This window comes from Oryzias melastigma, linkage group LG20 (genome assembly GCF_002922805.2).
Source record: "Oryzias melastigma strain HK-1 linkage group LG20, ASM292280v2, whole genome shotgun sequence".
In the NCBI taxonomy this organism is placed as follows: Eukaryota; Metazoa; Chordata; class Actinopteri; order Beloniformes; family Adrianichthyidae; genus Oryzias; species Oryzias melastigma.
In genome coordinates this window covers 21,536,717-21,548,421 of record NC_050531.1, presented here as the reverse complement: position 1 = coordinate 21,548,421, position 11,705 = coordinate 21,536,717, and the positions used below count along the sequence as shown (strand labels likewise).

Here is an 11,705-nt window from a genome sequence, read left to right as displayed (position 1 = left end):
AGCTGATAGCTGAAATCATTGAAGCTGATAGCTGAAATCACTGATGTTGATAGCTGAAATCACTGATGTTGATGGCTGAAATCACTGAAGCTGATGGCTGAAATCACCGAAGCAGATAGCTGTAATCACTGAAGTTGATAGCTGAAATCACTGAAGCTGATAGCTGAAATCACTGATGTTGATAGCCATTTAAAATATTAGCCAAATGTCAAAATAGCCTAAAAAACTAAAAAAAAAAGCTGAAATTAGCCAAAACAATACCATGTATTAGCTAAACTCCAAAACAGCCTAAAAAACTAAAAAAGAAGCCTAAATTAGCAAAAACATGTAGCATGTAGCTGAAATATTAGCAAAACTCTAAAATAACCTAAAAAATCTTAGTAAATGATAAAATATTACAAAAAGCTAGCAGAAAGACAATTTTTACACATTTAAAACGTAACTTTTTAACATAATTATGAATAATAAAAAGGCAGGAATATTATTCCAGAATAAATCCACTTAAACTTTCAGTATTATACTCTGTATAAAAATATATTTTGTCAAAATTATACAAGTTGAAATAAGTGCAAGATAACATTGGGCCATTTATAACAATAAAATAAAATGATCTGGAGGGCCGGCTAGAATTACCCGGAGGGCCTTGACTTTGACACGTGGTGTAAAAAAATGACGTAAAACCATTGATGTTTCTGCAGAGTTTGTTGATGGCTTTATTACACAGAGTTTTGATAACGGCAGAAAACAGAATTGAACTGTAAAACAAGAACATGAAAACTAACAGTTGTTGCATCAACAAAAGAATTTGATCGTTCCTCTCAAGCTGAAAATGCGTCTTGGATTTGAAGGTTCTCCATGTCTGGTTTTCTGCCTCCTTCAGCCTGTGTGTTCTCATCTTTGCAGTGCCATTATCGGTCGCTCAACCAAGGATTTCAAGATCTACCTGTTCAGCTTCATTAAGTTCATGCCAGCTGTAAGTTTGATGGAAGGATCCTCGGAGCTTAGACTGTGGCAGTGCTAGTGTTTCACAGACGGACACACTGGTCGTGCTCATGTTTGTTTGTCTGTGTGTTCCTTAACGCAGATCGCTCTGGTGAACAACCTGCTGAAGTTGGGCCTGAACGAGCTGAAGCTGAAGTTCAGAGAGAGGCTCACCAAGAAGCTCTATGACCAGTACCTGCAGTGAGTACAGCATCTTCATCGCTATGGAAACTCACCATCCATGAAGCCTCAAACACAACAGACCTTAGTGGACCACACACCCCGCTGGAGTCCACTCGTCATTTAGTCCACAGATTAGTCCAGAGGTGCTACTGATCACCTGGAGCAGGTGTTTTACCTGTAGCTGCAAAGACAGCAGTGGTTGGTTAAGAATTAGGACAGGTGTCCTCTATAGACCTGAGTTTGAAAGAAATTGAAACAAACCCCATCGTTATTGTTTTGATTTTATTGTTTATTTGATAAAGACGACAACAAAAGAACAATTGTACTCTTATTGCACACTTCACAAAGCCAAATAATATATTTTATACAATGTCTTTGCTGTGCTGTTTCTCTTATGACCAGAATTTAATTTGTTCTTTAAAGATGGACACTAGTTAAATATTTTATATTGGTGTGGAGACTGTTCCACAGATTTGACTCTTCTTACTGAGAAAATATTTTGTGCAAAAGATGGTCGACAGAACGCACTTTACAGTCTCCACCTGCAGCCGCTCTTGTTGGTCTGGAAGTTTCTAGTCTTTAAAGAAATTGAGAGAGTGGTTGAGGTACAAGTCCAGTTGTTTGTAAACTACAAATACACTAAACTACAAATACAAATGGAAGTTTCAACTACTAAGAGCAGAACTGACCAGTAAAATACTTGGAAACCTCCAGGCTAGACGCTGATCAGCTCTAGTCTGCTTCTGTAGGAAAATTGCAGCCATCGGTTTTGAGCGTCTTTCATCCATCTGTAATGAGTCGTTCTATGAAGCACAAACATCTAACAGTAAGATTAGTGTGTGCACGTTTGGTCCACTTGAAAAATGACATAATTATGTAGCCCTGATGTTGTTATGGATTGGTGGAGATAGCATGCAGACACACCGGCCTGTGAGGCCCGGAGTTTACCTCCCCCACCCTAGTGGAACCAGCTTAGCACCAGTGTGAAAATAGTCAAATTCTTCTGCTTTTACTCTTCTCCCTCTTTAAACAAACAAGATGGCGGTCCTTTGCTCTGGAGAGACCTTATAAAACTTCAGTTGTCTGAGTTGTGTGCCGTAAAGCAGATCTGTTCTTGAGAACCACCGCCTGAACATCTGCTCGGGTCTTCGTTTCGTAGAGGTTACACTTACTACAAAATGGGAAACTTGGACAATCGGATCGCCAACGCAGACCAGCTGCTGACCCAAGACGTGGAGAAGTTCTGCAACAGTGTGGTGGATCTGTACTCCAACCTCAGCAAGGTAAAGTCAGTTTGTGTGCTTGTGCTGTTTGAGTTGAGTGGAATGAAGCAGCTGTGAGAGGATCTTTCTGTCTGTCTGCAGCCTTTACTGGACATCGCTTTGTACATCTTCAAGCTGACCAACGCCATTGGAGCTCAGGTGAGGAAAAAACTCTGAGGCTTCCAGAATTTTCCCTGGTCTTTTATCTGAGCTGTCTTAATCTGTTTATTTTAATGTTTTTATTTTTGCTCAAAAGCAAACATGTTCAGTTTGTGTATGTTGCTACTTTCTTTTTCCTGTGACCTTTTGCTTGAAGTCCTGCCACTTCGTGAACAAACGTGTTACTACATGAATCACACAAAATGTGTTTCCGTTAAGTAGGATTGCTTTTGTTTTAAGGCTGTAAAACCCCTCACTTCACACTTTATACACTCTCCTCAGACAGACATGAACATTTTCACATTTTTATCTCTTGCTTAAAAACAGCGAGATGGAGGAGATTGATTGACAAATGTCCACAGCCAATCAGGAGGCAGTACAGTGCTATTAAAAAGAAAAAAAAAATCAAATCAAACTTTATTTGTATTTTTTACAAAAAATAATTTAACTCGGTGCTTTACATAAAAACATAATCATATTTTTAAAACGACGAACAAGACACTCCTCCCCCTTATAAAACCCATTCACTTCCCTCAACACACACAAACACGTCAACACATGCACACACCATGATTAAAGAAAAAAATACAAAAATGATAAAAACTTGCAAGATCCTGAAAGGAGAACCTTGATGTTGCAAGGACACGCTATATTACAAATTCAAAAGTCAGGGTTTGTCTTTATTGCTAAAGTAGCATTAAACTTTATTCATCCCACAAAGGAGAAATGACCTTTATAAATGTAGACCTAAACATCGGTTTGATGTGCGTCTTCTCACCAGGGCCCGGCCGTCATGATGGCCTACCTGCTGATCTCAGGCCTGTTCTTGACCAGACTGAGGAGACCCATCGGCAAGATGACGGTCACAGAGCAGCGCTACGAAGGAGAGTACCGCTATGTGAACTCCCGCCTCATCACCAACAGGTGACCTCAGCTGAGCTCACGAGCACTTCAGGACGTGTGTGTGAGATGGCGTCTGCAGGGCTCGCTACAGCCTGTGTGTTCCGTTTGTGTCTCTACCTCTAAGGTTGTGTGTTTCCCTTCCTCAGTGAGGAGATCGCCTTCTACAACGGAAACACCCGCGAGAAACAGACCATTCACTCCACCTTCAAGAAGCTGGTGTGTTGAAGCCTCTTCCTCTCAGTGTGATCACAGCTTTTCAAAGTAAAAGCTTTTGTTTTAGATACAAAGGAGTGTTCTCACTCGGCTCCACCCGGCCTGCTTTGGAATGACTTTTTATGGTTTTCACAAAACATGCAGCTGTTGGTTTGAACATCTCAGTGATGCACCTGGTGACTTTAAAAGTTGCTTTTGAAGAACAATTTTTAAATTTAGAGGCTAAATCTGAGCAGAGAACTTGAAGTTTAGGATTTTCTTGGACAGGAACTGAACAGGGGGAGGAGTTGAGCGATGACTCATGCTTTTCAGCTGTAAAAATCACAGTGGTGACGTTTCTGTCTTGCAGGTGGACCACTTGCACAGTTTCATCTTCTTCCGCTTTTCCATGGGTTTTGTGGACAGCATCATTGCGAAATGTGCGTCGACGTAAAAGCAAATCTGCAGGTTGTTTGTGAAAGTCGGCCTTTCTCTGACCCGAGTTCTTCTCCTCTGCAGACATAGCCACTGTGGTGGGATACCTGGTGGTCAGCCGGCCATTCCTGAACCTGTCCCACCCGCGACACCTGCAGAGCTCACAGTCGGACCTGCTGGAGGTGAGTTGGACCACATCTGCACAACATGCATAAAGTCTTAACTATCATTAGCTTTAAACTAACTAAAAAATAGTTATATAACATTTCCTGTGATAATGCTAGTGTGAATGCTGTAAGCTGAATTTGCCTGTTGAAGATGATGGTGACGATAGCTGAAGATGCTGAAATTGATAGCTGAAAACTTTGAAGCTGATAGCCAGCTAGAATATTAGTTAAATGCCAAATTAGCCGAAAAAAACTGAAAAAAAGTCTAAGTTAACCAAAACAGCTTGCATGTAGCTGAAATATTACCTAAACTCAATATTGGTCTTAAAAATTCCTAAATTACCCAAAATAGCTAGCGTGTAGCTGAAATATTACCTAAACTCTAAATGAGTCTAAAAAGCTGAAACAAACCCTAAACTAGCCAAAACAGCTAGCATGTAGCTGAAATATTAGCAAAACTCCAAATCTCCAAAAATCTTAATAAATGCCAAAATAATCAAAAAAGCTAGCAGAATGCCATTATAACTTTCAACTTTACTACCCTCTGACTCTATATAATATAAAGTAACAACTAATCAACTTTTAGATTAGTTGTCAACTAATCGTGGCTGCCCTAATGGTTTGCTGCTGCTAAAAGCTGAACCTTGATTGTGACCTTCTGGTGCTAAAACCGAGCATTCTGGTGTCCACACAGGACGTGCATTTAAAAATGAACTTCTACTGTTCTAATGTCTTAATATCTCAAAAGTACACAAACAAACAGTCCAGTCTCATTGCAAAAGGCTTTGCTAACCATTGACCTCCTGCTGCTGCAGGACTATTACCAGAGCGGGCGGATGCTCCTCAGGATGTCGCAGGCTCTGGGCAGAATCGTTCTGGCTGGCAGAGAAATGACCCGCCTCTCCGGGTAAGTTCCCAACCAATGTCGCTAAGATTCAAATGATGGATGCAGATGTGTTTCACATTGGAGTGAAGGGTTTGGAATGCTTCAACGATGCTTTATTTACACACAAACGCTTAAAGTCCCACTCCAATTATGTTTTTTCTATTGTGAAGTTGTTCCCAGTGGTTTTTTAATCATGATAATGTAGTTTGTAGCCAAAATCAAAAAGAGCGGCTGCTGGAATCATCGTGTTAATGGTTGAAAAGTTACAGTATGTTAGAGATTTTGTGTTTAAGCGTCACCAATGACGCCTCAGCTGTTAAGGAGTGAGCATGAATGTGCCAGACTGCAGGATCTTCACACATTTGAAGCAGATTTAACAAAACTTTTAGTCAAATCAGTTAAGTTGAGCTCAGATGAGACTAAACTAACCACAGAGGGTTTACAAAATCTAGCCTTTTTTTTTTTTGAGGCTGGAGAAAGAAGTCAGTTACCACTGTTTTCTTTCTTTCTTTCACACCACTTTTTGGCAGCTGAAAGTTGTCAGTTTTGTCCCTTCAAGGTGTTCATTTCCCGTAGATTCACTGCTCGGATCACCGAACTCATGATGGTTCTGAAGGAGCTGAACGCCGGCAAATACGAGCGCACCATGGTTTCCCAGCAGGAGACGGGTACGGAGCACAGCCTCCACACAGATCTGCTCCTGCTGTCACTCTCACATCTGAACGCTGATTTGTTTTATCCAGACACCACAGAGAAAAAACCGCTGGTTCCTGGACGTGGTCAAATCATCAACAGAGACAACATCATTCAGTAAGTCGTGCGGCTTCACTCAGCGTTTTTAACACAAAGTTTTCTGAGAGAAGCTTTTATTTTTCAGATTTGACCACACGCCACTCATGACTCCCAACGGGGACCTGCTGATCAAAGACCTGAACTTTAAGGTAAACTTACAGTGAGAGAAGACTTTAAAACATCTTAAAAGGACTGAATTTACACATTTGGAAATAATACCTCATAAAGTCTTGAGTTTTGATATCCGAGTCTTAAAAATTGTGCTGCTTGAAACTTTTTGTTTCACATTTCATGTCAAAAATGAAAAAAAATTCAACTAAGATTATTTTTGATGACATGGTGTAGGCAAACATCAGTTGTTTTGGATCTAAACGCTAATTGCCCACTGCTGGTCTAAAAAAAAAAAAAAAAGAAGTAAAAGAAGAGCTCCTTAACATCATGGCACAGATGACAAACATGATAAGAAGCTACAGTTTTGAGAAATTAATAAACTGTGAAATAGACTACAAAATTGGTCTTAACTTTTAAGATATATGGCCTTAAAATGGTCATAAAAAGTCTAAAATTTACTTTGAAGAAACTTGTATTGTTTTTTGGCCAGCTCATCCTTTTTAAGTGTGAAAGCTGCTTTCACGTCACAGTAAAACTCACTTTTGCCACCTTTAGCTAAAATTTGAGCCAAATACGTTAAAGTGTCCATACCATGATCTTTTTTAAAGTCTTTTAGATTAAACTATATCCATGCAAATGATCATACATTACCTTCGGAACACCAAAAAACAAATTATTTATTAAATATGAGTTATTTTTTGTGTTAGACTGGAGGTGGAGCAGACTCTTCCTGAAAGGGGCGGTCTCGTTTTCATGCGTATGGGAGGGACTGCTGCAGACAGTGCAGTTTCTTAGAGGATTACTTAGACATGCATGAACAGATCAAAATACCACTGTGGGATTCCTTATAGTGAGGACTGAGCAGTATAATGCACTTAAAAGCTCAAAATGTAGATTTTTCATGGTATGGCTCCTTTAAGTTCAGCTCAGAGCATCACGGTCACTTTGAAAGTTTGCATTTCCCAGAAAAATCTGAGCAATAGTTCAGATCACTTAATACACATTTCGCTTCTGTTGATTTAGGATGTGCAGATGATCAATCAAAAGTAATTTCACCTGGATGACAGGTGCAAACATCAATATATTAAAAAAAGAGACTTTGAGTTTACTATTGTTTGCAAACGTTAAGTCAATAGAATGTAGAGCAGCAGTGAGTTTAAGGAACGAGATGGTTGGTGCCAAATAAAACAGACTGCAGGTGTTAAAGAGGGTCTGAGACCTCATATCCAGAAGCTGAAGTTCTACATCAGCTTCTGGATATGAGGATATGATATCAACTTGGGACAAACTTTAGATTCTGGACAAAAAATATCCACCTACTGATCTTTGGCATTTGGAATTTGCACTTTCCATCATCTTTCATGGTGTCTTCTCTTTAAAATGTGACTGCAGCTGTTTAAAAAAAAAAAACTGCATTTGATCTGATCAGAACTGGATTACACAGTTTTGCAAAACAATAAAATGAGGCAACTATGTAGGGGTGGGATCATATGAGTTCGTTTCTTCCCGCTTTTTTTCAAGCAATTGATCAATCTCTACTTGACTTTAGTTCATAATTACTATATCCAATGAAACAAATGTAATGTAAGTGTGTCTGTTTTTCTATTTTCTAATTAATACATTTCATTTGTTCTGTGATGAGTTTGTAAAACTTGTGTGTTTTGTCCTGTATTTTTTTCCACAATCTAAGCTTGAAATCAATCAATCAATCAATCAATCAATCAACCAATCAATCAAGGTTATTAAATGACCTGCAGATCCCGTGTCGTATAAACTCCAGTTCAAGTTCAACCAGCCACCCACTCTAAGGCAGCTTTGTTCTTTTCAGCTATTTTTGTTTACCTCAAATGTAGATAAATTATTTTTTTGTGATTTTTGTTTTTCACTCATTCTAAGTTTGATCTTCAACAAACAGATTTTTATTTCTGTTCATTGTAGACACATCAGACCTGCATGGAGACATTTATCTTTTTTGATAGTTGATATTATTTGTCATTATTTGGAATTATCTGATGTTTTGAAGTAATTTGAGCTTTGAGATAAGTGAGAGAGGATTAAAGCCAAATCTTTAGTGTTTTTATGGTTCAAAGAAAAAAAACGTCTTGCATTTACACAATGCTGATGTTTGTGTGATATTTGGCCCAAATATCAATGTTAAATTGGTGTTTTCAAGTTTTCTTTAGTTAAAATATTCTGGGGTAAAAGTGAACCAACACACCATACCTGTACGCTGCTCAGTTTAGCTAACATGAGTGGACAGAGTTTAAACTGAGAGCCTGAAGGACGGGAGTTCTTTCTCAGAGATTATCCAGAAGTCCTGAGGAAAGCCACACATGTATGTAGATCTCTTCATGATGGAAACACAATGAAACCACTAACCTGATCCTGATTTGTGTTGAAGGTGACGTCGGGCACCAACGTCCTGGTGTGTGGACCTAACGGATGCGGGAAAAGTTCTCTGTTCCGAGTCCTCGGAGAGGTAAGAGCATGGGTCAAGTCTTAAAGGAGCCCCGCGTATAAAGTTACAAACACCTGATTGAGCTGGAATTTATTAAAGACGAAACGTAACTGGGAGATATACGGTATTCTTCATCTAAAATGAAAGTTTCTTGCTGATCACCGCTAGTGGAGGAATTGAGTGTTCGTTAGACTGGTCAGAGCAGACTCTTCCTGAAAGGGGCGGTCTCACGAGAGAGCAGGTTTTAGAGAATTACTATAATAGATGAAAACTCCGCTTTGGGGTTCTTTATAGTGAGGAATAAACACTCTATTACACCTAAAAGCTCAAATGTTGGTTTCTCTTGGTGTGGCCTCTTTAAAACTAGAACTGGAGCTCAGAGCTCTGGAAGGTCTGATGATCTTCAGGTACTTGAGCAGCTGGGAGGGAAACGGCTGAACCGTGGAGTGGAGGAGGAGGTCTAGTTCCTGGATGCAGACGAGGATAAGAGTGACTTGTGTTTCTTCTGTGAACAGCTGTGGCCTCTCTTTGGCGGACAGCTCACCAAGCCGGAGCGAGGGAAGCTCTTCTACGTTCCTCAGGTGAGGATCCTCAGATGCAGTGGTTGATCAGATCCTCTGTTAGTGGAAGGTTATATTATTAGGAAAGAGCTTTGAACTCAGTGATAAGTGAGAAAATCTTGAATGAGATGTTATTAAAATAGCAGTAGTAAACATAACTTTTGTGTGATTGTTTTCCCTGAGCTTTCACTGACTGCTGCTTCCACAGAGACCCTACATGACTCTGGGCACTCTGAGGGACCAGGTGATTTACCCCGACACCTGTGAGGAACAGAGGAGGAAAGGCATCTCTGATCAGGTGGGTGGTTCTCTCCACGTGTGTCATCCTCTGCAGCTCGGATGTTTGGAATGAAACCAAACCCACGAGAAAGCAAAGAGCTCTTCATCTGCTGTAACAAAAACATTTATTCTTATGTCTTCCATCCTGGAGTTAAAATGTTGCAGTTCTTCTAAAGACCACTAGGAGCTGCTGTCAGTCAGGAAATTTGACTCTCATTTAGAAAATTCTCATCTATAAAAATAAAATGATTTACAGCCTGGTGTCTCAAACCTTTTTGTCCTTCATTCTTTATAATTATTGCTGTGAGGGGTTTGTACAAAACTGGGCTTTTTAATTATCTTTAAGTTCAAATTAGTCATCTTTAAAGGTCCCAATATGACTTTTTTCAGAGTAAACTCCAGTGTAAACTTAAAGTGTAACCAAACAGAGAAGTTGGAGGCTGACTCCGCCCTCAGCTGAAATGTGCAGATCCACTCGGAAGGAACAGGACAGTTATCATTACTGGAGCTGCAGATCATGACTTGGGACTTGTTGAAATAGTTTGACCAATCACAAAATTCAACTGTAATACTTCGTTTCAACCTGCAGGGGGCAGCACCTTTAAAGCCCCATTTATAGAAGTGAACAGCCAAAAAAAGTTGATTTAGGGTTTGTTTACTCTTTGCTATGTTCAACCAACAGATGGAATATTTTGTTCGCATCAGCTGTTCTTTCTGAACCAGCTTGGGTCAAAGTAAATATCAGTGTCCAGAAGTATTCATTTGTGTGTGTGTAGGTCTTGAAGCAGTACCTGGACAACGTCCAGCTGGGTCACATCCTGGACAGAGAGGGCAGCTGGGACTCAGTCCAGGACTGGATGGATGTTCTCAGTGGAGGAGAGAAGCAGAGGATGGCTGTAAGGACTCTCCCTCAGTTTAGTCTGATTTTTTTGTGTGTGGATTTTTGAAAGTGCGCCTCACGATTGCGTGTTTGTGCAGATGGCCAGATTGTTCTACCACAAACCGCAGTTCGCCATCTTGGACGAGTGCACTAGTGCAGTCAGCGTGGACGTGGAGGACTTCATCTACAGTCACTGCAGAACGGTGAGGATGTCTGCAGAAATGGTGGTGTTTGGAACGTATCGAAATGGTCATTTTTCACAAAATTTCAATGGGAACACTTTTCTCTAAATGAATGCTCTTCTTGGTATGAAGTGAGCGCAGCACAGTGGGCGCCACGAGAGATCAAACGGCCTCACAGCGAATTATAAGCTGCGTATTATACAGAGTCATACAGCTCCTCTGTAAAATCATCAACCAAGATTTCATCTGTAGCTGCACTTTTGCAGCTTTCAGCCTGAATAAGACGCAGAAGTCTCCTGTGAGGACGAGTGCTGCGACAAACTTCAATGGATCTTGTTGTGTTTTTGCTTTTATCGCATAATTATGATTTAATGAAAACGGTGTCATTGCGAAACTGTTTCTCTTTTTTCTAATTCCTAGAATTTCAATAGTTTTGCTCAAATATGTAATGGAAAGGCAGCTAATAATACAATGTGCAACACTATATTTACATCATACTCCATACAAATCCCTCATTTTATTTTTACGTCTGAACTTAAAACAAGGACTACTTATTCAATCCAAGGAATTCCATTTTTTGAAAGTGTAGTTTTTACTTTAGGTACTTTAAAGTGGTAATTTCTACACTTTGAAAGAGTTTGTTTCATTTAGAATAAAAGGGCCATTTAGGTCAAAATAAGTTTGTTCTTTAATTTACTGTAATGTTTTAATTTTTAGCACCATCAACGTAATTCCAGTAGATTCTGAAGGAGAAAAGCGGCTATGAGCCGCTTTTCTCCTTCAGAATCTACTGGAATTACGTTGATCATTAAAGGGTTGAACGTAGAAATAAAGATGTCTGAATGTGTGTGCATAACCGTACACTGACTGCTTCCTTGAACCCACAGGTGGGCATCACTTTATTCACGGTGTCTCATAGAAAGTCTCTGTGGAAGCATCATGAAGTAAGTCCCACCTATCGGGTTTGTGTCGACGATGTCATCATGTTTTAACCCGTTTTCCACGATGAGATGAAATATTTCACGTTTTTTTCTTCCCCCTGAAGTATTACCTTCACATGGACGGCAGAGGCAACTACGAGTTCAAGCCCATCACAGAAGAAACCGTGGAGTTTGGCTCCTAACCGAATGAAGTTCCGCTGTTTAAATCTGTACATTAATTCTTTGCACTTGAAAATGATGTTTTTAATCATTGAAGCTTGTTTGTCTTCGACTAAAGTCACTACTGTCTCTTCTTTTGATCATGAATTCTTGTGCTTAACCAAGATGTGTGAAC

General features: G+C 39.8%; 1 protein-coding gene across 1 annotated transcript in view; it reads left to right on the top strand.

The window, feature by feature from the left end:
* The window catches only part of abcd3a (ATP-binding cassette, sub-family D (ALD), member 3a), a gene marked incomplete in the record, with an annotated part of 16,292 nt that overhangs the window by 3,721 nt on the left and 866 nt on the right, over positions 1 to 11,705 (top strand). The window contains 19 exon segments of the mRNA XM_024280402.1: positions 904 to 973; positions 1,085 to 1,182; positions 2,324 to 2,447; positions 2,529 to 2,585; positions 3,367 to 3,509; positions 3,635 to 3,704; positions 4,051 to 4,120; positions 4,200 to 4,297; positions 5,098 to 5,189; positions 5,745 to 5,836; positions 5,912 to 5,978; positions 6,046 to 6,109; positions 8,473 to 8,550; positions 9,045 to 9,110; positions 9,298 to 9,387; positions 10,145 to 10,264; positions 10,347 to 10,451; positions 11,318 to 11,374; positions 11,476 to 11,699. Coding sequence (XP_024136170.1) covers positions 904 to 973; positions 1,085 to 1,182; positions 2,324 to 2,447; positions 2,529 to 2,585; positions 3,367 to 3,509; positions 3,635 to 3,704; positions 4,051 to 4,120; positions 4,200 to 4,297; positions 5,098 to 5,189; positions 5,745 to 5,836; positions 5,912 to 5,978; positions 6,046 to 6,109; positions 8,473 to 8,550; positions 9,045 to 9,110; positions 9,298 to 9,387; positions 10,145 to 10,264; positions 10,347 to 10,451; positions 11,318 to 11,374; positions 11,476 to 11,553 — 1,639 coding nt within the window.